Source organism: Abrus precatorius, unplaced genomic scaffold (assembly GCF_003935025.1).
Source record: "Abrus precatorius isolate BTA unplaced genomic scaffold, Abrus_2018 Scaffold7, whole genome shotgun sequence".
Taxonomy (NCBI): Eukaryota; Viridiplantae; Streptophyta; class Magnoliopsida; order Fabales; family Fabaceae; genus Abrus; species Abrus precatorius.
Genome location: NW_020874417.1, coordinates 37,491,167 through 37,515,761, shown reverse-complemented (window position 1 = coordinate 37,515,761; position 24,595 = coordinate 37,491,167). Strand labels below are relative to the sequence as shown.

Sequence of the window (24,595 nt, the reverse complement as noted above, 5' to 3'; positions counted from 1 at the left end):
AAACCACTTCTTGTTTTTGTTTTGAAAAGCGCTGCGTACAGTTCTGGGGGTTGTAGAACAACTACTTGTTCGCCGTTCTTTTTCCGTTAGCCAGTATCGAGACTCTAAGACTCCTTGCGCTTAGCCCACCGCAGGTGCTTTGATAGAGAGTCACTTTTGCGCACCACCCACTCCCACCGCCACTTCAACTTTTCTTCCTCCACTCGCATGCAGGTTCCAACCAAGGAAGAGAGTATCTTTCTCAAAATAAAGAAGTCCATTACTTTTTTTTGCTTGCAAATCTATATCCATACGCTCTTTCATCACTTGCGAACTCCATTATAAAGAAACACATTCATCTTCAACCCCACCCTCACCATCTCAAAGCCCATTTTCTCCATCTTCTTGACAAACCCCACAACAGCATTCACACTCCCCTTACAACAATGTGCAAGATGCGTTGCAAGACCTCAAACTCAAGCTCCTACCAAGCTTTTGCATTTCATCGAACATGTGAAGTGCATTTCTGTTTACTTTTTGGATTGGACAAATTCTGGGTTAGGGTAAGTAAACACATAAATCACAACAGTTTGAAAAGTAAGTTGCAGCAATATATTTGGACTAGGAAGCTAAGTAAAGGTGACTTCTATTGTACTGCTGTTATTAATTAAAGAATAAAAAATGTTGTTCTGAAGGGGACATCTTTGACCCATCAATCCTAGATCAGGTGGCAACATGCAAGATACTCGAGGCTAACCTAACAATTTCAAGTAGTCGTACCGTGAATCTTCCATGATTACGAAAAAAAAAAAAAAACTAAATATAAACGTGAAAAATATATTGCAGAGTCCAACTCACACAACATCTATGGATTCATATTAAAAACGAAAAAATCAAAAGAACTTTAAGAAACAAAAAAGAACGAACTTGTGGATCAAGTTATTGAATGGGAAAACTGTTCATATGTCGGATAAAAGTGGAGAAAGGATTTTTGATACTGAAAACTAAAAACGAGAGTTTGAGATCGAGGGAAGTGAAGGTGGAGCCATAGAGGTTGAGGAAGAGAAGACATAAGACTTTTTTTAAAAAAATATTTAATAATATTTAAGCCTTATTTATAAATAATAAAATATTATAAAATTAAATAATATAACAACCCCATAAAAGTGTTGAACTGATCAGCACTTAATAGTAGTAGAATTGATGACAGGAGTAAATATTACCTTTCTTAATACGTGAGAGAAATTAAATTTTAATAAAAATTTATTACAAATTATTTAATATTTAAAATTTAAAAAAATATAAAAGATTAGAAAAAAATATAAAAAAATTCATGCTAGTTATATTTTATTATGTTTTTTGTTTAGACAAAATTTAGAATTAGAAATTTAATTTAAATAATTAAAAATTATAAAAATAAATATGAATAATTAAACTTAAAAAAAGTAAAATTAGAAAATTAAAAATAAACTAAGTCTTAAAAAATACTATATAATTATTATAAAATAAAAAAAAATATTTTGATAACACACTAACAAAGATTTTACTCTCTCTATATATATATATAAACAAATAGACCTCGTCCACTAAGTGAAATTTAATCGGCACACGTGTACATAAATAAATAGCCTTGGGACTCGAGTAGCAGTCCTTTCAAGTTTCAACAGTGAAAAGAAAAAAAAAGCAAGACAGAAATGCACTGCCCTTCCCAAGACAGTAAACAAGAATCGGGGTAATGCGACCAGCCATGTGGTGTAAAATAATCAAAGATTTTTGTCTGTGTCTGGTGCTGGGCTTCGTTCCCAGGGCTTTTGTTTTTGGTCTTCTTTCTCGGGGTTTTGAGAGGAAATCAGGCAGACAGGCAAAAACAAGCAAAGGAAAACTTGGGAGGTCGAGGGCCGCGATATTTATACAAATGCTCTTCCGTTGTCGATGATTCTAGAATCTTGTAGCAGAGCTGATGGTGTTGGATTCATTCTTGATTAATGGACAAAAGAGTAAAATGTGAGATCTCAGTTCAAGGAATTCTTCCTTCGTTGTTACTTCATTTAATTGATTTTGGTACAGTGATGCATCGCTGAATCATACCTAGTCATAAAGAACACACAAATTTCCTTGTCTCCCATCAAAATGCCATTCACAAAGCTTGATGACTCTCCTATGTTCAGCAAGCAGGTCTCTTCCGCTCTACTTCCACTTCTTTGCACAACGATTGCTTTCTATTTGTTTTACCTTCAAGAGTGATTTCTAATCCCATTTTCACAACTTCGTTGCTATCTTTATTCACCTGACTTCAAATATTTTTTTGCTTCTTCCTTATTTTCAGACAATTTTCGGTATATGACGTGATTCGTGTGATATATTGATATTTTGTCATTGTGCTGCCCAACATTCAACAAAGTTGTCCTTTTGCCTTCTATCTACCTATCCAGTCATAAAATCCTTCTTCTACTTTGTTTCTGAAGTTTTATGCAATGCAGTTGTTGTCTTCGATTGTCACTTTGATAGGTCTTTTTGTCTTCATCAACTTAATATATGCTAACATTGTGGCTTATGAATTCTTTGGTGAAGCAGATACAATGCCTGGAGGAAAGTGCTGAATTTTTAAGAGAGAGAAGCTTAAAATTTTACAAAGGGTGTAGAAATACACGTATGTACTTTGCTTTACTCATATCATTATTATCAATGACTGTTGATTAATAGCCATAAATCTTTGAGAAAATGTTCATATCTCTTATGCTTGTTTCTGAAGAAGCATCTTTGTGATGATATTGCAATTCATGGTTTGTACCAATGATCCTAATTAAATAAGGAAACAAATCATAAAATATTAGAAAATATTTAATCTGAAAAAATAAAATAAAATCATGGTGGTTTGGTCATATGTAAAGAAGACTTTTAGAGGTACTAAAGAGAGTATATTGCATGACTCTTAGTCTGGTAAAAAGGGGTCAAGGGAGACCCAAAAGAATTTTAGATGAAGTTATTAAAAGATATATTTTGATAAAGCTTGGTTGTTGGTTATCAAAACTGGACTGGACAGTCCAGTTCAACCAACTCAACCAGGAATTGGACCACTATTTGGTTCAGAATAAGAAGAAAACTGAACGAGTCATATTTGGTTCAGAATAAGAAGAAAACTAAACGAGTCAAGAACCATAAAAATTGGAGAAATAAAAGAAAAAGAAAAAAACCGACAGTTTGACTGCGGCTTGTGCAGCTGTGCCACTGCCTCCAAGTCTCCAAGCCCTCAATTGAATCACTGGCTCCTAACCCAAAGGACATGGGCATGACAACTGCCTCCATGACCTGAGATATTAGAATATTGCTATATGTTCCCAAATACTGCCAAGAGTTGGACGAATGTGAGTTGTCAACAATGATTTATTTGCTGCAAGGAGCTCATGACAAGAAGAAGTTGCAAGCGGTAAGCTTCTCTGACAACTGTATAGTCTTGGTTGGGTTGACGTCCCACAAATCCCTAGAGGAGGTGTTGTCTTTGATGATGTGCAGTATGCAGTGTTGAAATACTGGTGTTAAGACATAAAGTCTTACATTGATGGGTTAACAACATATCAAATAGTATATAAGTTAGAGGACCTTTAAAATTGCCTAAGGCATTTTAGAGAAGTAGACATCTCAAGCTTAAGCATATCCACTTCTGTATTGAAATCCTAATATGGTATTAAAGCTCAGATCCAAGAACAAAAAAATGAAAAAGCTCAAAGAAATAAAAAATAAAAAAATGGTCAAGAAAAAAAAAAAGGACCTACTACATTACAAAAAAATTCAAGTAAAAAAAGGAGCACAAACTCTGGTAATAAAAGAAAAAAAAATCTGAGGTAGAGGCCAAAAAAACTTGAAGTTTAATAAGATTAAGACAATCTTCACCTTGCGAGTTAACTTTTAAGGTTGAGTTAGGCTTAAGCTAACCTTAAGGCTAATTATAGCAACCCTTAACACAATCCTATCCCCAATTGCTCATTGTTAGTTAGTTAATTTTATTAATTGTTAACTATTCTTTGGAGCTTTTCCTTTCAAAAATACCCTCTCATTTCTAACTTATAGGATTTTTTTCAAAATTATTGATGAAATATTATGTTGGAAAATTTAAAATGAAATAAATATGATTTTGTTTTTTAGTAAAAGGAAAAAAGTTTTAATAGTGTTCTGTTACTATATATCTCAAGGAGGGTGTCTCTTTAAATTTCTATTTTATTTTTGTTGGGCCACTTTTATTATGATAAAACAACCAGTATTCATCCATCATCCAAAGAAGAGTTAGTGGGTTTATTTCCATTTTCATAATTTTCTTTAAAAGTTTCACTGGTCATGATAAATTGATAATGCCTTGCATATTGATTTTGAAGATGATAGATATTATATATTGTTCTTGTGACTGAGTCTAATAATTGCGTGCACTATTGTACCTTACAGCGAAAGACTTGGGGAGGCATATGATGGAGACATCGCATCTGCTAGTTCCCTGGAAACATTTGGTGGAGGGCACAATGACCCTATGAGTGTGGCTTTTGGGGGTATGTCAATTTTTTTATATTTGGGACATCAAACTTCTGACCATATATGGAAAGGCTCTTTGTTTCTTCTGGTAATTAATACTGATTTGTGCTCTTAAAACTTGATCATGTTTTACCCTTTAATTCAACAATTTAAAATTCTTCTTGAGATAATATGCTTGCGTGGTTTATCCGTATTTCAAGGGTATTGTACTTGGGAGTTGGTATTATTTGACTTCATGATTTTATTTTAATCTTGCATGTTATATTTGTTTCTAAAAAATACATGATTTCAGGCTTTATTGATTGTGTTTCTTCCCATACTTCAGGCCCTGTTATGACCAAATTCACCATAGCCTTGAGAGAAATTGGGACATACAAGGAAGTCCTTCGCTCCCAGGTATAAGATTGTGGTGTAAATGCTTCTTAATCTATTTTTTGTTGCCAGACTCCTATATTTCTTTTATCTTTTTTGCTTTTAAAATTACTTTTAGTTCAAAGAGGGGAAAAAAAGGTTAAGTCATAAGTAATTAAGATCTACTGCCAACACCACAGGTAAAAGCTTAAAGTTTGGAAGTGATTCCTATCATTACTTTTAGCCATTTGCTATTTGGAAGAATCATCCTGAATTTTCTGGATTTTGCCCATTATATAAGTTCAATGGGACAGCTGAATTACTATTTGTTTTCAAAGACAATAAAGTCTGCTATACTGTTGACATAGATAGATTGCTTTCTTCCTTTCAGGTTGAGCATATGTTAAATGACAGATTTTTTCAGTTTGTCAATATTGATTTGCAAGAGGTTAAGGTACTATTTCTTTCTCATGATATGTTCTTTTTACCCTATTTAGATGTGTTAAAAAATAATGCATGCTTATCTTTAAAATGATAGGCTTTGCATCAACAATGGTTTTAAACTACTTTTTCAGATTTCTTTTAATAAACCTTTAATTTTTATTTTTTTTGGAAAGGGAGAATTGGAATAGAATTCTATGAGTATATAGTTGATAGAGCTGCAAGTACACTATTATTGTGTAGTTATATAAAGAGTTATCACTTCACAAGGATTGTGCAATTAAATTCCGATTAATTGCAACATAACTATTTAAACACAACCAATTAATAAAATGAAATAGAGAAATGCAAAAAAATTTAAAACGCAATTACTCTAAAATTAATGAATTCAAATTCTAAAAAAATTGAGATTACTTTCACCGCAAATTAAAATTGATGAACTTAATGGAGATAATTCTTTTTTTAATTCTTGATTTATTTTAAAGGTGGGTTGCAAGGATACATGTACAGTACCTGTACTGGGTAAGAGACGGGTACGTCGATTAAAAAAATAAAATTATATATATATATATATATATATATATATATACACACCTAAAATTATACAAAATAAAATATAAAAAAATTAGCACACAAATTTAATCATATCATATATGGTTTAACATAAAATGGGCATAAATTTGTCCACAAAGAGTGAGCTGCTGTTTGTTGCTTGCCGGAGATGGTCGCCACCACAGTTGTTGCCGCTTCAAAGTTACTCTTGCTTGCTGCTGCTAGCCTTCGCTCACTGGAGTTGTTGCTGCCCAAGTTGTAGTTGTCATTCGCTGCTTGCCGATGGGGGATGAAGGTTGAGGTTTGAGATGGAAGGAGGGAAGTAGCACATTAGTGAATGGGAGTGGGACTAAGGGACGACCGGTAGGGCATGGCCGAACGGGTATGTGGAGGGGAGGAATAGACCCAACTGGGTTAGATATTTTGGGCCCAAGCGAAAACCTGAAACAATAATTTTTAGTTTAAAAATTTTGAATGGTTGTACCTAAGCCATACCCCATTGTATTCACTTCTTGTACCCCAATTTTTGTTTTTTGCAAATTTTTTGGGTATGTACCTTGTAAGTACCCACATGCACCTACGGCATACCCGGTACTCAAGAAAAAATTTTGTACCCGTGCTTCACAGCTTTGAGATGATTGTTTCCTGTAAGAATACAATATTGTATTTAATTAGACTAACTTCTACTTTTCTAAAAATTATATCCAATTAAACTCACTAAATTTTATGATAATTCAATAATTTCTCAAGAAATCTAGTCTACTTTTATAGTCTACAATTTTAGCTTCAATTTTGGAGTTTCTAACGATAATGTTCACTTTTCAATTCTTCCTTTAATATCTTAAAATCATGTAAATCAGGAGCTTAACAACTTCACAAGCATTGAAAACATTATGTATTGAACCAAGAAATTAAGATTAGCAAAAGATTATAATAGATTCCTTACATCATCATTAATCCTAATTTGGGCTACTCTCAAACCTTTTGAAGTATTTTAGTCTTTGCTCTGTGAAGTATGCTGCTCTTGTAAATCTCATAGTGATCCTTTTAGAATCGCACTCCAAGAAGTCTTCAATGTCGCATTGACATTTTCAAGTTTCTCGGATGATTCTTCTCCAGCCCTTACTTTTCTATTTACACTAAAGGTGTTAAAAATCCTTTTAAACCACTTAAAATTGATATAAAATGTGAGGTCAGCATACATGGGGCTCAAACCACGAGCTTGGGGAGTTCCACTAGCTGAACTCTTTGCCACTGAGAACCTAAATTTTAGTCCCTAACAACATGATCCACACTCGTGGTGAGTTCCATTAGTTGTCAATGGAACTTTTTGGTCATCAATAATGATTTCCTCTCTTCATGTGCTTATTTTACAATCATGGGCAACTCCATTGACATCCAGTAGAATCTTTTGGGAGTTCAAATTCCTCTCTTTTAAGCTCCAATTTGCTTTTTAATTTACTTCTAGCTGTTAATTTACATTTAAACCATAAAACACAGTAGTTATCTGAACTAAAAAAAAAAATCTAAATAAAATGCATGATTATGCAATATTTGGATATTGTTTTTCTTTGAATAATATGTTATATATACACACATCAATGGTACCCTTGTGTAAAGGGTATTGTATTCCCATTTTTGTTAGAATGTGCGAAAAAAGTAATAGATGAATGCCACTACTGTAGAAGCTTGTCAAATTTTTGGTTCTTTATACATACACACATTGTGCTTTTTTTTTCTTCTCAACATTAAAGATTCTTATCAATTATCTGCATGTTGTTGAGAGGCAAGATGAGAGGGAAAGATGATGGAAGTGTAAAAATTATACTTGGGTAAATTACACTCCTTTCCCTTGAAAGATGCTTACATTACATTACCTTTCTTTCTGTTTGAAAAACTACGCTTCTCTCCCCTGAGAGAAAAAATTGTGTACACTTTAGTTCATTAATGTAAACAAACCTCTTAGTAGTAATCAGCAGCAATGAATGAGCCTCACATGACTTTTTCTTTTTTGTGAATTTTACTGTTATCGAGTATCAACAGCTAATTAAAATATCCTATTATCATCTTTAGGACAATAGAAAATTAAATGTTATTTTGAACACCCCTACCCTACCTAAGGTGCATAAGTTTTTATCACATTAAAAGACTGCCCTTCTACTAGAAACTTCTATATGATTGTATCTCATAACCTTTCTACGTCTGCAATATGACTCTTCCAATACTCATCAACAATTATACCTTTCACATTTCTAAATTTGATTGTTCTAGTGTACTGCAACTTAGTTTCTTGTAGTCACATAAAATGAACCTCTATCCGGACATTCCTTGTTCCAAAACAAATCCTCCTCCAGTCAACTATTGTCTTTACCCACACCCATTCATGAGATGTGGAAACCCTTTTTTTTTCCACTACGTCTGGGCAGCGATGCAATGGCTCACTCTTTAGACACTGTACTCTAGCCATACAGTGCATGGCTTCTAGAAATGAATTAGCATAAACATTATTTCCTCATTGATCCATTTCATAGAGATTCAAAAAAAAGTTTTATGCTAGCTATCAATCACCTAACACAACCCTCACCTTTTCTTTGGGCTTGGGACTAGCTATGTGAAGATTTGCAACAAAGAAAAATGTGGGCATCTTTCTCTTTCAACTCAAATATAGGTTTTATTTTACATTTCTAGATTTGTTTTAAAAACCATGCAATCTGTTTGCTTACCTTCTTCATATTCCACATTGCTATTTTACCCTCAGCATCACTCTTTGTACCCTTCATGTTGCAGAAATTTGATGCACCTGTTTGGAGCAGATTTCAAGTATTTTAAGGATGTATCATTAATGTTAAATCTACAATGGTACAAGATTGTTCTTTTACCCTCTCTTGGGTGCTCAACTCTTGGTTGTTTATAGGGTTATCCACCTCAGACTTGCAGCTGTATTATTAGTTCTTTCTTTCCTTTGGTCTTCCCCTTTTTTCACATGCACCATTTTGGAGGATACAATTTCCTTTCTCAGTTGGAAACATTTCCCTTCTCTCTAATAAAAATTCTTTTTTCTCTAAAGATTTAAAGTTGCTTGTGTAAATATTGTAATTTGCTATTGTATACTTTGAAGTTTGAAGATCATAATCATACAATGATTGGATATTGAATTTAACGTTTGCTTTTGAAAATAAAAATTTCTGTGAATACTTATCCACTTTTAGTTTCTGTTCTAAGGACCCTTTCATTTTTGCCCATTGCAGGAAGAACGAAAACGCTTTGACAAGGCTTGCCTTATTTATGACCAGGTGCATTCTCAATCCTAAAATATTCCTTTTTTTTTCAGTTTCTCCTGCTTTGTAAATTTTGCTATGATTATGTGTCATCCAAAGAATGAAGCCAATGAATACATTATGGATGTAGCAATTTTGTTTGAATACCGTGATGAACCAAAGCTTACATCTATGCTAAAGCATAAGTTAAGAAAACACTTGGCAACATATATTGTTCACAAGTTCTTATATTGGATATATTTTTGCTGCTTTACCTCATCTTAAATTTGGACTTTGGCCTAACTCAATTCTAAAAGCTAACTAGTAAAGTGAGGATTGCCTTAGCTTTTATAAGTCTACTTTGACCATACCTGTAGTCAATCTGTGATCTCAGCACATTCATTGATGCTCAAGATTGGATATCTAAAGCGTGAACATAATAAGATTGATTTTTTTATTTTTTTTTGTAATTGCACTGGGAAAGATGGAGGGCTAAGTTGATTTTTTTTCCTATAGTTAAGAGTGGCCTAATATTAGGTCTACAATAGGCTTTGATACCATTTTAAAATTAGGCTTTTGGCCCTAGAAAGAGCAGCTCCATGTAGCCTCCCCTTGGGCAGCTTCTTCCCTGCATGGGAGATATCTTTATCCTCTAAGGTATGTTTTCTTCTATATTTGATGTGAGTGTTTTTTTTTTTTTTTTTTCTTTTCATCTTCTCCCTTCACCACCTAATAAGAACCTTGGGAGAATCATATCACAAAAATTAGCCATTGTAATTAGAGAGCTCAAGGCTTTATAAAACTCACACTTAGTCCCATACTTTTGATGTGAGACTCATGTCTCATACTTTGCAATTGAATTCTAACATTCCACCACGCTCTACAACCATCGCGTCCATGCAGGCTAGCTATGCATTAGTCCCTTAACTAGTCCTGGACCATTGCAATGTCTACGCCATCACTCGCATCACTTGTTAACTATTGAGAGACATGGTGTTATAAATCTCAACTAGAATCCCATTTTCTTTAAATTTGGGACTCACGTCCCATACATTGCTATTGAATCCTAACACAACCACCACCACCTTGTTTCTCATCCCTAACTTCATCTCCTCCTCCTCTTGTCCCTTCACCTTTAAGTGGATCTGAAGCATTGGCAGAGCCAGTTATGCTGAAAAAGAAGAAGTGATAAAGACAAGGGAAAAATTAAATGCTCGCTTTGGAGTTGGAGATCTTTGATTTTGAAGACAACTTTGTCTACGATGGAGCTTAGGGATTGTTTATTATATTCCTTTGCCTTCTTCTTTAGTTGTTTTTGTGCAAGCATGTTGTATCATGTGATGGTTTTTGGTTGTAGCATTGCAGAATCACTCTATTATGATTGTTGTAAGTGATGTATGGCTGCAGATAGGGCTTTAATCAAATTATTGCTGACACAAAAGAATTGGGCTTTGGCCTAACTTAAACCTGAAAGCTAACTCTTAAGGAAAGGATTACCTTAGCCTTAATAAGTAATAAGCTTTACTTTGACCAATTCTGTAATCAATGTGAGATCCCAGCATCTTGAATATTATAATATACCTAGAACAAGCTTCTTTCAGATTCTGAAGCATTATAAACTTCAAAGTTCAAAATCAAATTGTTTAGTGTTGATTGCTAAATTCACTATTGATACAGGCTCGTGAAAAGTTTCTGTCACTGAGAAAAGGCACGAAAAGTGATGTTGTCACTGCCCTAGAAGAGGTTGGCTTTTGTCTGTTTTATGTGATTGGTCATCTTTAATATCCCTGGCATATTACGTTAAAAAAATATTTGAGAGATGTTTCAGGACCTTCGTAATGCAAGATCTGCATTCGAGCAAGCACGGTTTAATCTGGTTAGTGAATTCATTTGAGCTGAATTATATATAGATAATCACCATTACTGTGATATTTATTTACAACAAATAAACTTGAAAAGGCTTTGTTCAGGTTACTGCCTTGTCAAACATTGAAGCAAAGAAGAGATTTGAATTCTTGGAAGCAGTCAGTGGGACCATGGATGCTCATCTTCGTTACTTTAAGCAGGTATATTATATTGTTTTCATTAACCTTGGATGCATTTTTTGTCACAACAGGCTTACTCTTAATTGATCTCACATGTAGGGGTATGAATTGTTGCACCAAATGGAGCCTTATATCAACCAGGTTTGTCATCAGCTGTCTTTAGAAAGCTTTATTCCTTGTAGATTTGGAAAATGATGTCATAGATAAAGTAACAATCAAGTGGTATATCATGGGTGGTTAGCTGGCACAGTTGAGCCTGAGTGAAAGTGAAAATGGTTAGCTCCAGAGTACTTCTTTTGCAGGTCCTGACTTATGCTCCGCAATCAAGAGAAAGGTCCAACTATGAGCAAGCAGCTCTCAATGAAAGAATGCAAGAGTACAAACGGCAGATTGATCGAGAGAGTAGATGGTCTTCAAACGGCTCTAATGGGTCTCCTAATGGAGATGGTATACAAGCCATTGGTAGAAGTTCACATAAAATGATAGAGGCAGTTATGCAATCTGCTGCAAAGGGAAAGGTTGAAAAGAGGCCTGAAAATTGTTGTTTAAAGTCAGTACTTTCTCCATATAGTTTTCTTTTTAATCTTGTGATACGTTAATCATTTTAGGTTCAAACTATTCGACAAGGTAATATTGCAAGGCTTAATGATCTGGACAAAGGACAAAAACTCTAGAATGAGTAATTAAACCCTGCATTAAGATAATCTTCCACATTTCTTCAATGCCAAAATCATCAAGAAAGTTGGTTGAAAGTAAGAGAAGTTGTTTCATTAGAAAGGGTTCCTATAAAGCCATGAAAATGATCATTAGCTTTTCTTTTGAGACCAGCCCTGTTGTTTCTGATTACCTGGTCTATCTCTCCTATCTCCTTGTTTCTCTCTGTTAGGTATAAGTATTAACGGTGACTTAGGTGATGAGGCTTGCTCAGCGTGCTGCTTGTTCTCACTTTTTTGTTTTTTTTGCAGGTCAGGTCTGTCACATTGGACGTTAAAGTTTGGGAACCTTCTGTGATAAGTTTGTTTCAATCTCTTGGAAATACTTATGCCAACACAGTCTGGGAGGAACTATTGGAATTGCAGAGTTCCTTTCAGGATGATCTTGTCCCCTCAGGGTAAAGAATTCCCAATCCCCATTGTTATATCTTGGCCTTAGATTTGATCATTATTTTTTACCAATTGTATCTGATATTTACTTCTGCTACTCGTGAAGCTTAAACAAGTCTGATAAATCACAGATGCTTTTGATCAGAAAACCTTGCCAATCCGATCCTCTCTCTGTAAAGGAAAAATTTATTCAAGCGAAGGTATGATTATAATTTGCTGGTGTGCAGAACCCCCTTTATTTTCAGCTCTTACTAACAGAGAAATGTGTTCTTTTAGGATTTTGATGAGTTTTAGTGAAAATGAAAGGGGATGATGGACCAGGGTTTTGAATTTGGACTAATTTAAAGTGTTGTTACAAGAAGCATTTGGTTGAGACTTTATCTTGAAGGAATCAAAATAGAGTAAAATAACAGGTTTTACCCTTTGCATTCCTATGTCCTGTACTAAAGAGATGCATCACATGTATGATAATGTGTTTCTCTTGTATAAGCTTCTTTTGTTTAGCACTCTTGGCAGTTGGATATGTCAGATAAAATCGGTGTTAGAAATTGGAGTTGTTGTCAAAGTGTTGATAGCTTATAATTTGGAGTTTTTTGTGGAAATTTACACTTTAAGATGTAATCACTGTTGTAATTTTGACTGTAACCAACACATTGTAATTTGTGGTCTGGTTTAGACACACAATTTAGCATTTCTCTAGTTTCAAATTTCATTTGTTTTTTGGACTGTAAATCTGTAAGCTCAAACAATTTGAGATGCATTTACCATGTTAACTATAATTGGGTATTTTCTTTACTAGTGTTTTGTGCTACATTCTAATTGATGTAATCCGGACTGCCTCATCCATTTCTTTTCAAATCAGTATGCAGAGAAGCTTTTTGTTCACAAGCGAAAGGACAGTCAATACTCTTTCTTGGTGTCACAACGGATCTGGGAGGCTGTTCATACTAACGACAAAAAAACTGTATACTGCTACCTTGTTAATTCTGACATTGACATTAATGCTGGTTACAAGCAAACATGCAGTAATTCTTTAACCCTTGCCAAAGTAATGTTACAAGGGCAGGCAAGCCAGGACCACTGTTCTACATTAACTGGGAATTCATTGGATTGGTCCCTTCCTTGCTCTTTGAACTTGATGGGTATTAAAGAAGGCCAGACAATAGATAATTTAGACGGTTACACCCTACTTCACCTTGCTTGTGAAACTGCAGATATTGGTATGTTGGAGCTCCTGCTACAGTATGGTGCAAATATTAATGCAACTGATTTTAGAGGTCAAACTCCACTACATCACTGTATTCTCAAAGGCAGATCTGCATTTGCAAGATTGCTTCTTTCAAGGTGAGTTTGACATTGCATAATGGTTGAAGTTTTTCTTTCAACAATTTAGCTTGAACTCTGGTAATGTCATTTACTTATTTGACTGTTGAAGGTAATATGGACTGTTTGCTGATTTATTCATTCATTCAGTTTTATACTTGATATTTTAGTCTTTGTTCGTTGAGTTATACTGCAATTATTAATAATGCAGGGGAGCTGATTCAAGAGTTGTGGATAAGATAGGAAGGAACCCTATTGAGCTTGTTGTACAGTCAAATTTTAACGACACAGAGGTCCTCACTCTGTTGTCTGATTCAAATGGATGACAGAGAATCTCTGGAGTTCCAAATTCTATAATATATGGAATGGAAGACTGGATTATGTAAAGTTGTGTTTCATATATTGAAAGGCTGTTACCTTTTTTTTATTTTGGTAATGTAATGTCACAAGTTTTGAGGGTATAAGCTAGAGTGGTAGGTTGAAATGCCTGCCCCTTGGTCATCATTTGCAAATAGTATTAATATTTGTAATTTAAAATGGCCACATTGGTCCTAGTTAATAGCACTCCTGTACTGGTAGTATACAGTCAGGGATTTGTAATATGTTGTGTATTTCTATTGCCTGCCCTTTTGCGGCAATGCATTGGGCTAGGGTTTTGTTTGCATTGGTTTATTTTAGTCAAGGTGTTGTGCCTCCAAAACATGTTGGATAAATTTCGCTTTTATAATTTAGGATCATCGGGTGGGGTGTGTACAAAAGATATGCATTTGTATGTTTGGTTCTTTAATGATTTTTTTTAGTAGATAAAAGAAACACTAGTTAAAAATAAATCACACATTTCTCCCTTCTACTTGTTACTGTGCAGTCAAGTTTTTTAGATCATTTTTTGGCAATGGGGAAGGTCTTGCATAGTAGCTCCATACCTAACAAGCAAGGGAGGCAAGGGACCAAAGGGAGTAACGTGAGATGCTAATGGCAATCAGAGGTGTGTACGTCTGATCTGTGCAGAACGTGAGACAGACGTTATAGTGACGAGCTTAAAGACTGGGATTGGGTAAGGACATATTAGAGTGAACAGCATATATTTGCGTAATTCTATCCTTAGGAAATGACCATTTTAGTTCCGATCATTTTAAAGATCCATCAAAATAGTCCTGAAACTGAAAAAATTGTATATTTAACTTCTCATGTATACAACCGTTAGTCATTTGGTCTGCCAAGAAAAACGCAGAGGGACACGTGGCCTTGATGTTGAGTGACATAGGAATAACTTTTTTTTTTTTAAATGTTAACTTAGTCTTTGGAACCCTAATACCAAAAAGTTGTCAATTTTTGTATGCATTGATTTCATCCTCATCTTGACCCTTCCTTAAACCCACTAATACGATATGTACACCTTATTTTAAAAAATAATGTCAACTTAACAATACCTGATGAATGCGTAAAAAACTCACTAATAAGATAACAGTATTATTTGCTTAGCTTTAAAAAAATTAATAAACTTAATTTTTTGAGTTGAGTTAAGTATCTAAAAATAATAAATTTTTATTGAGAATGAACACATTCCCTGCATTAAAATTATAAACGTATAATTAATACTTATTTTAAAATAAAATGTGACTAATTTTTGTTCCTTAAACTCAGTCCTAATAGAGGCCATCTACCTTGAAAAAATTCACTTCAGGCAAGTTTTTTCCAAGTAAAAGCACAAATTTATGCATATTATATCTCACTATGCTCAACTTCGAGTTTGTTGAACCCATCTTAATGGGGTAAGATATTATATGATGAATATTTTGACAGGTTATCACTATTATTTATACCATCAAAAGCGGAGAAACAAGCGAGCTAGAGCTACATCAGTTCCTAAATTTCATTACAGTTGTCATAACAGGTTACCATACCTAGAGCCAAAAGTACGGTAGCGTCACTTGAACAGAGTGGAAGGTGACAGTCTCCAGAAGGAAAATGAAATTCACAATTCATATCCATAAATCAGCGAACCATTCGAAGGAAGCCAGGCACAAATTTCAGGTCAAGGAGTCAACTTTCGTGCAATGGTAAAGTCCTGATCAACTTCTTTTCTGGATGCTTCCCAAAGTCGATGTTCAATCCCCAATTTCCTGAGCTCCGAAAGTCCTTGCTCAACTGGTGTTTGAAAAATCCACATAAATAACTGGATGCAATTTTTTTTCTCGGGAATAATAAGCAAGAAGGCGAGGAAAACAGGTGAGTGAAGACGGGCACAAATAGAAGAAAAGTCCGATATGTGAACGGGTTAAATGAGCGGAAAACAGCAGGGAGAAGGAAGAGTTATTCACGTTTTCAGTACGTGGTAGATGGCATAAACAGCAAGAGCATGAATGCATTTTGATGTGCAATATTGTGTCCGAAACAAGTTGCACACACTACCTGAAGTGTTCATGCATTATATTAACAAAGAAGCATGGATGCATAGACTCTAGGCCTACTGGTTGAGACTCGTTGCGCATAATAAGGGGTTAAAATTCAACTATGACATCATGATTAAATGTGATCAGTAGCAAACATCACTTTAAGAATTATGTTAATGGTGACACCATTATTGAACATTTTTCTTCTAAACCAACTAGCATATTTCTGGATCGATACATCACAAAATAATTAAATTAAAATGTTAGACAATACCGTCAACAGCATCATGTGAGGTAGGTGAATGCCCACTCCGACCAATCCAAAATTGAAGACGTTCTTTGGCAATGTTCTCCTCTATATCATGAGCCTTGGCTCTCCTCCAAAAATATGTCAGCCAAGCCTGTCCATGAAGATTAAACTCACTTAGACGGCATGTTTCAGTAATAGAAGGTTGAGATTCTAGTCAGACAGATAGACTCAGAGAGAACAATGAGAGTAACCATCACCTTCACCGGACCGGTCACAGATTCAAACTAGATGCAAGCCACTAATATTTATGAAAAGGTTGAGGGGCTAGAAGGGTGAGGTAAATCATTAAAAAAGTACATGTTTTACAAAAATTAAAATCAAAGAACCATGCAATCCAGAATCTAGAAAAGCATGTCATCTCATAGAAGAGAAATGAAATATATTGCAATAGACAGACATTCTAAGCAGCCAGAAATTATAAAGAGCAAGATCAGATCGTGAGATAATAAAATACCTCCTTGAAAAGAACATCCTCAGACTCCTCTGGACTCAATTCTACATAAAAACAAAGTTATTTAGCATACCTTTAACTTATCATTTGCATGGAAGGGACAATGCGCAGCTATTTCAGCAAATAGTAGGCAGGAGAAAACTTACCAAAGGCTTCCATAAACTTAGGGTCCCCAGGTGATTTAATATCTGGCAAATGACCAAAGGTGTCCAGAAAATGTTTAGTACATAAGAAATATTTTTATCTGACAGATTTAATGTCTATATAAAACAAGTTAATAGAGAAGCACTCTTGATAAATCTTGGTCCCACTCTTGATATGGCTTTAGGTAATTGATTGACTAGTGATCGTACTATGATAAAACAACAGAACCATAGGATAAACTCTGGTTTGGGATTTAAGAAGGTCAACCATAATCCTTTTACTTTCAATCAATCATTAAATTAATAAGTTTTTTGGAATTTTCAGGTTTTCTTAATTGTTACCTTGCATGATCATTAATAATAATAATAATTTAAGAAAAAAAAATATTGGCAATATATGATCATTAGGTGTTAATAAGTTTATAATAGGCGATTGGCAATTAAAGAATAATTATCATTAGGTAACATTAGGTTTTTCTTTATTTTTCTTCTCTCTTCTCTACTTATTTCTTTATCTTGATTCAAAACATCATCTTTTACGTCTTTAACTAAATAATAAACATTTTGACATCTTTAGTACTTGTCAAATAATCTTTGTAGAATGATATTTTAAGGTCTTAAATATTCTCTATATTACTTGTCAATGAGAATACTTGTCCGTGGCAACAGCAATAAGACTTACCATTCTTACAATATTCAATAACTTTATATGGAACATGTTTTATATTAATCCAACCGTTGAATAATAATTTTATAGTACCTCGACTGTTTGTGTCAAAACCTTGTAAGAATTAAGCAATAATTAAATATAATTAAAAGGTTTTTAATTTTATATATTACGCTAATTTTGATAAATATCAATGAGATATTAAATAATTTTAGATTAATCTAAGATTTTCTAGATATTATTTATATGAAGGAAACTTGCAATTTGCAAGTAGGTTTTGGGATAAATTTAATAAAAAATTATTCAATTGTATAAGATTGAGTTTGACTTACCATGCTCCTTGTGTGTGTGTGTGTGTGTGTGTGTGTGTGAAGTTTCTAATGCGCTTCTCTTCTATCTCTCTAAGAATAGAGCCATAGAAGTAAATGATTTGGGATAACAAGAATAGTGATGAAAGTAGAAATGCATACCGGATACTAATTGTCGAGCAGGATTTGGACGCCGCTGTTGGGCCAATGCTTGCACAATAGCATCCTCAACCTTGTAAAACAACCACAAAAAATGAGGGAAACATAAAAAAATTGGCATTGCTTATGCACGGTGAATATTGAGAAACCTATGTAACAAATACAAAATTTTTAAACAAGATAGTAAAAAGTTAAATGGAAGAATTTCTTGTAATAGAGGAACATGCTGTGAAAAAAAAAGGAAGACCACCAATGTCTGAGGAAAACCTTTAAAGAGGCAAGCTCCTTCAAACCCATTTCAACTGAAAGCATACTTTCAATATTTCCTTCTCCAGTAAGATCATTCAAGTCAGGAATATTTTTGTTCCTCTTCTCAGTTGCATCATCACCTGCTTAAAAAATCATAATATTATCTTCGGAGAATTCACAGATACATGTAACTAAATATTGAAAATCATCACTATAAGAAAAATATAACACAAAACACATATTTGTCCTACTATGCAGGGCAACCTAATTTGAACTGTAGAATCCAAATCTTAATTTCATGCCTTTATTCCAGCATTCCTCCTTAGCCTTTTGTCCTGCAGAAACAACAACCTCAAATGGAAGGGGGGCTAAGGATGACCAATGTTCATACTTTGAAACTGCAACATCTGCACAGATGCCTATAAAAACCATTGCAAAAGTTACACAAGATAGAAGATAGCTATAAGTGAGCCACAAAATCGGTCACTTGGGAACATCAGCCAAATGCATACAAAATATAATTATATAAGCATACAATCATACACAGAAGAGTGAAAAACAGATTCTTAAAAGCTCTGGTAATGTATTCCAAGTCCAACACTGCCAATAGTTTCCTTTACCCCATCACCAAAAGAAAAACAAAAAGATACTTTAGATTAGTTTATTTTGCAGCTAAATCCTAGCATGCAAGCAGGTCCAGTATCTAATCATCATCCTCATTAGTTTTACAATAAAATAAACACACATAAATGGTTAAAAAATGATAATAAAAAGCTCTGAAAACATATTCAAGTTTTATCAGGAGTAATTAACACAACCAATTGAATGAATTGATATTAAAATGACTTGTTAGTCAAGGAAAGAAGAGATGCCACGATGCAACTCCCAAAAGAAAAGGAAAAAGAAACTCAGACAGTAGCTTACCATATTTTGCAGCTAAACCCCAATAACGAGCAAGCCAACACCTCTTTAGAACAACTTCTTCCTGGCAAGAAAAAAGTCTATATAATAAGTTTTCCAAATCACTAACAGATACCAATGGACCCCAAAAATGAGGAAGTATATACCATTTCTTTCTGAGTTAATATCATTCTCTGTGTCATTGATCGAAGACCTTTCACTTCAGATTCAGCTCCATTTAGCAGTCTCACTGCAGCCTCAGTCTCAACTTTTGCATCCTTTTTCAAAGGAAATAATTAAACATGTATGGAAGCCTGCATTAAAAATATTGAAAAAGAAAAGGTATATTCACCTCAATTTCAGCCTGTAGAGAAGTGATTTCCTTATCAAATCCATCCTTAGATTCTTTGGCATTTTTAAGTGCAGCCTGTGAGATATAAAGCTGTCTTGGGAAGCATTTCCTTGCAACGGAACTAAACAAGAAATGGAACATCCTACTATTTTGCTAAATAATAGCTCCATTCTCTAAATAGCATAAATTAACAATGTAACAGTTTGTAAAATATACAGCTCTGCGTTACCTCTCTTTGACGCAATGCTGCTTCCTTTCTGCAATTGAGTAATACGAGGATGTCAAAGACACTACTAAGCAAAGGCGAACCCATTTGCAACAGTTTCAACTTCAATTAACTCACCTGCTCAAGAGTTTGGCTTCCAAAGATACACCTTCTCCAAGGGAAGCAACCTACAGACTTAGAGATAAAAGATTAAAAGCTGAAGACTTGACAGAAATTTCATTAACAAATACATGTATAAACATAAAGGTCGTGAAGTAATAAAATTTCAGAAGTAAAAAAGGAAAGTTTCATTTTTTAGAAAGGAACTCTTCAAACATGGTGATTCTTTTTCGTTTTGGTTACCTGAGCCTGAGGTATAATGGGATGGGATCCAAATTCCTAGCCTAATGGCATAGGCAGTGACCATTAGGCCAATGGCCACATCCTCCTAGCATAGCATAGTAAATTATAATAGCCAAGTGGGTGCCGTAATACAGCTCATTCTAGCCGGGAAAAAATGAAACTAGGTAGCTCAACAATAATTTAGACGGACTCTCAAATCAAAAGCAAGAGGAAAATATTATTAATAACGAACAGTGCAGTAAGCATGTAGAAATTAGACTCCTGCTGTGTGAACCAATGAACAAGCAGACTGTAATTAAGAAAACCATAGTCAATATGTGGAAACTAGTGTACTGTAGTCCAATAAATGAAAAAAGTCAGCACCTGCTTCTCAAGCTCCCTAACTCTGGCCTCTGCTTCCTTGCATCTCTCCTCCTCAAGTCTGAGCTGGATAATTTAGAAACACTTGAATACTCATAAATGCTGTTAGTCCATTCACAACTGGGAGAGTCAAAGAACAAATATGATCGAAGTACCTTGTCGAGAATACTTTCATTCTCTTCCTGCAGCATATCAACCTGCAGGGAGAGCAGAAAATTGTTCATGTGAATTTAAAAGGGCGTGGTCCTCAATTCATAACACTTTGAATGCTCTTTTATAGAAACGTCGAAACAATACTTGGCAGAACAAAGTAATTAACCTCGTCACGAAGTGCAGAGGCCTCACGCTGGTCTCCTGAACCTTTAGGTTGAACGAGTCCAGTATCAAACGGAAATCTGTAAATTTTCCATTAGATACAAAGAAGAAAGGAGCTTAAATGGACTCCCCAATTGCGATTGCATTATAAGAATGAGCTGAGCGGGCATGGATTTGATTTTACATATAAAATGTAGTAGCAAAATCCAATAGCAATTGGGAGGGCCTATGCATTTTATGGATCTATTGATTATAAGAAAAGATACGAAGTAATGATGCGAAAAAGATGATAAGTGAAGGGATTACGGCGGTAGAACAGTTTACCTTTTGTCTTTGGGCCGATAAATATGAGTGGGAGGGTCGGGAGGTGGAGTCCTGAGGCTTAATGGTGGTTTATTAACAGGAGCAGGAGCAGGTGCAGGTGCAGGTGCAGGGCGAAGATACATTGATTCTTCTACGAGGTTCCGAGCTAACTAATTAAGTTAGAAGGAGAGAACAAGTTAGCTAGTTATCGATAAATGAAAAATGTGAAAAGGAAGGGAAAGAATGGGACCGCAGGAGATGGAGATCTATGAGCATTCCTGGAGAGAGAGAGGGGTGGAGGAGCAGTGTAGCCAAATCCCAGATCGTCGGTGTCGTCGTCTTCGTCGGCAGTCTGAGAAGCCATGACCTGTGCGAGGCGCTGAGCGGCGGCTTTGGCAGCAACATTCTGAGTCCTTTTGATGGTTGACATAGCAGATGCAGTAGCAGTAGCAGTTGCAGTTGCAGTTGCATTTAGGGTGAGTGAGGATGAACGAGCATGGCCGTTACGTGAGTGTGATGGCGAAGACATCACATTCCCATTCCGATTACCAGATTCACTGCTCCACTTCCGCTCCATCTTCTTACTCCCTTCCCCCACACACCTCACACCCCTTCCAAATTTATTCGGTCATCTCTCCCACCCCTGTCACCCTCACTCACACACATTCCTCTTTTTCTTTTCTTTTCTTTTTTTTTTTTTAAATCACAAATGGCATTATAGTAATTAAATGCACCAATTTCATTTCCTATATGTATTTCTTCCTTCCAAGAACCAAAATGGTATCCTAACCACCAAACATCTCTTTCCCCCGCTACCCAAAACACGCATCCACAATATATAGGAAGAGATCTATTTGTTTTAATAATTTTTTTTCAATACCAGATATGTATTCAATTTTATTTTAGTCAGGGAACAATTGGAATTAGATCTTTGTTGAACAGTCACCGAAAAAGTGTAGCAAATACTTGTATTCATAACCAATTGAAATCAATTAACAGATAATGTCAATTTTAATAAAATAATATATTTAATGTGTTTTATTAAAATAAAATATGATCGATCAAATGGTTTATTTTAAAATTATTATAAAATAAATTTATTATATCAAATTTTACACAATTTATAAAAATTATTAATACTTTTATCATGTCATTTTTATTTCAAAATGTGCCATGTTATTTACATATTTAAGATTATACATTTAATAATTAGGCTGATAAAATTTAACTTCCATACAAACTTATTTACAGTATTGCTTTACCAAATTTTATGTTCAGTGTCATTATCATATTCTAAAATATAAATATACTTCTAATTTGATATAAGATACTGATATTTAAAATCTTAATCAAATAGAATTTAAAATTTACCTTAAAAATAGTATTTTGAAAGAAATAAAAATCACAATAAAAAACATTAAATATATAAAATAAATTACAAAAATGTTCAAGTATGTATTCAAATTAATAATATATATATAAGAAGAGAAAAGCCAGAAAAATCACTTTTTTAATATATTCTTAATTATTTACTAAAATTTATTAAAAACTACAAAAATATGTTAAAAAATATTAATTTATTAATAAAAAAATGGAACTTACATATTTTAATAATTTTTAATAAATTTTACTTAATAATTAAGAGTATATTATTAGATATTTCTTTTTAGTATTCCTTGTGTAAGAATAGATGAAGACTCAAATTTATATACGAATAAAAGTATATTATTTTTATATAAAAATAAACTAAATCAAGTTAGAATTTATAAAGTCTAAATCTAATTTAACTTTTTAATTTAAGGCCTAAACTGGTGGTGATCATTGTCATATAAAACTTGACATTTTTATTAAATATATATATATTTTTTAAAAGTTTTGACCTAACCTACATACAGTGTATTTAAATGTATATTTTAATTAAATATTTATTTAATAATTTATATTATAAATTTGATAATAACACTTGCTAAATAAATAAATAAAATTTTGTATGCGTCATAAGTTATTTTTTTAAATTATCTATAAACTTTATAAATGTTATTCCAAAAAAAAGTTTGATTTGACAAATAACTTGAATTATTCATATTCCTAAGTTATAATATAAATGATATAAAAAGTGATTTGATTTAAATTTATTTTAACATTTAATTATAAAAATATTTTTCTATTTTATATTTCCAAAAAATGTATAAAAATAGAAAAATAATGTTATTTTTATTATTGTGTGCATAATAAATGCTGCAACATGTTTCATACAGTTAAATGTTGATGTTATAGGTCTCGTTTCGTGTACTTAGGAACATTAATAATAAATAATTTAGATTAGATTGAAGAAAAGATAATTAATTATTTAAATTAATTTTTTATTCATTTGATTTAAATATTAAATTTATAACATGTCTGAATTTATATTTAATTACTTTAATATTACAATCCAAACTTAAAACAAGACTAAGCTTAAAAAAAGAGTAAGTTACAAATGATTTAAAACTTTCATGAGTAAATTGTAAAATATATAAACGACGAGAAAAATTAAGTATTTAATTTAATTGTAAGATTTTTAAAAAAATATTATTAAATAGACATTTTAAAAAAATTTACTAATATGAGTTAGTATGTTTTATGACTTATTTATAAGTTAATAAAATTATTACTATGACAAATTTTTAAATAACAGCTAACATGAATTATTATTTTATATAATTTATAAATAAGTTTATAAAATAACTTGTTATAACAAAATTTAAAAGTTATAGTATTTATAATTTAATTTTTAATAAATTTTGCATGTTAAGGAGTTTCAATATTTGAAACAAGTTTTTTAAAGTATTGTTTATAATTATTATATATTTTATTATTATCTTAAATTAAATAAAATATTTTAAAATAAAGATGAAAATTGAAAATATAATATAAAAACTGGACAAGCTAATTTTTTAAAACATAAAATTTTAATATTGATAAAAAAATCAAATTAAACACTTTTTTCATATTTTTAAAACAAGTTCAAAGGAAAATTTTGCAAATTTTTACGAAGAATTAAATTATAAGTTATAAAATTATATATATATATATATATATATATATATATATATTCTTTTAAAATATATATTTAATGTTTTAAAAAAGCTCCTTCATTCATATTAGCACGAGAAAGTCATCGTATTTTAGGACTTTTAGGTGTTTTACAAGTCATAGATATTAAATTATTGAATTTAAAGAGGTCTTTTTGAACTCACTTTTAATTCTACCCTTAAGTTGTGGTTGAAAAATTGATAAAGATGCAGATTAGTGTGTGGGTACAAAATTTGATTTTTATGGTTTTTAATTATTGTCTTCTGAAATGGCTTCTACACTTTTAATTCTTGTCTTTCTGCTGTACCCATCAACATTGCATGCATTTCGTGCTTATTATATTTGTATTTCATAAGCCCGTTATAACACCGTTCCTGCCGACTTGCGATGTGAAAATATTACAAAAAGCCAAGCAATTGTTGACAAAAAAATAAATAAATAAAATTATTATTACGACTTGAGTTGTTACT

General features: G+C 33.0%; 2 protein-coding genes across 4 annotated transcripts; one reads left to right on the top strand and one right to left on the bottom strand.

The window, feature by feature from the left end:
- Positions 1-1,675: 1,675 nt before the first annotated feature.
- Positions 1,676-13,898, top strand: LOC113871955 (ADP-ribosylation factor GTPase-activating protein AGD3-like). Its single transcript, XM_027509049.1, has 16 exons — positions 1,676-2,154; positions 2,554-2,623; positions 4,410-4,517; positions 4,826-4,896; positions 5,243-5,305; positions 9,093-9,137; positions 10,779-10,844; positions 10,930-10,977; positions 11,072-11,167; positions 11,246-11,287; positions 11,449-11,664; positions 11,755-11,781; positions 12,112-12,257; positions 12,356-12,449; positions 13,112-13,593; positions 13,784-13,898. Exons 1-16 carry the CDS (start codon positions 2,110-2,112, stop codon positions 13,896-13,898), a joined length of 1,734 nt encoding a protein of 577 aa, XP_027364850.1. The 5' UTR covers positions 1,676-2,109.
- Positions 13,899-15,236: 1,338 nt separating this feature from the next.
- On the bottom strand, positions 15,237-21,665 carry LOC113872006 (coiled-coil domain-containing protein SCD2). Of its 3 annotated transcripts, none has more exons than XM_027509155.1 (17): positions 21,301-21,638; positions 21,072-21,220; positions 20,752-20,827; positions 20,588-20,629; positions 20,436-20,498; positions 19,848-19,897; positions 19,734-19,761; positions 19,505-19,579; positions 19,320-19,430; positions 19,177-19,237; positions 18,555-18,671; positions 18,271-18,392; positions 18,007-18,076; positions 16,873-16,914; positions 16,730-16,770; positions 16,240-16,366; positions 15,237-15,720 (listed from the first exon to the last, which is right to left on the bottom strand). In XM_027509155.1, exons 1-17 carry the CDS (start codon positions 21,625-21,627, stop codon positions 15,608-15,610), a joined length of 1,614 nt encoding a protein of 537 aa, XP_027364956.1. In that variant the 5' UTR covers positions 21,628-21,638; the 3' UTR covers positions 15,237-15,607. The 3 variants fall into 3 exon arrangements, with proteins under 3 accessions (XP_027364956.1, XP_027364957.1, XP_027364955.1); XM_027509156.1 differs by having other exon boundaries at positions 15,243-15,720; positions 18,271-18,395; positions 19,505-19,516; positions 21,301-21,665; XM_027509154.1 differs by having other exon boundaries at positions 15,243-15,720; positions 18,271-18,395; positions 21,301-21,663.
- Positions 21,666-24,595: the final 2,930 nt, after the last annotated feature.

Bases quoted from the DNA above. Each gene is read 5' to 3' on its own strand.
- LOC113871955 (XM_027509049.1), top strand. From the start codon at position 2,110: ATGCCATTCACAAAGCTTGATGACTCTCCTATGTTCAGCAAGCAG. The intron at 2,155-2,553 runs GTCTCTTCCGCT...TTGGTGAAGCAG, and splicing joins CTCCTATGTTCAGCAAGCAG to ATACAATGCCTGGAGGAAAG. The intron at 10,978-11,071 runs GTTAGTGAATTC...GGCTTTGTTCAG, and splicing joins AGCAAGCACGGTTTAATCTG to GTTACTGCCTTGTCAAACAT.
- LOC113872006 (XM_027509154.1), bottom strand. From the start codon at position 21,627: ATGGAGCGGAAGTGGAGCAGTGAATCTGGTAATCGGAATGGGAATGTG. The intron at 18,077-18,270 runs GTTTTCCTCAGA...TTGTTTTACAAG, and splicing joins AGGAGCTTGCCTCTTTAAAG to GTTGAGGATGCTATTGTGCA. The intron at 16,771-16,872 runs GTAAGTTTTCTC...GTTTTTATGTAG, and splicing joins TAAGTTTATGGAAGCCTTTG to AATTGAGTCCAGAGGAGTCT.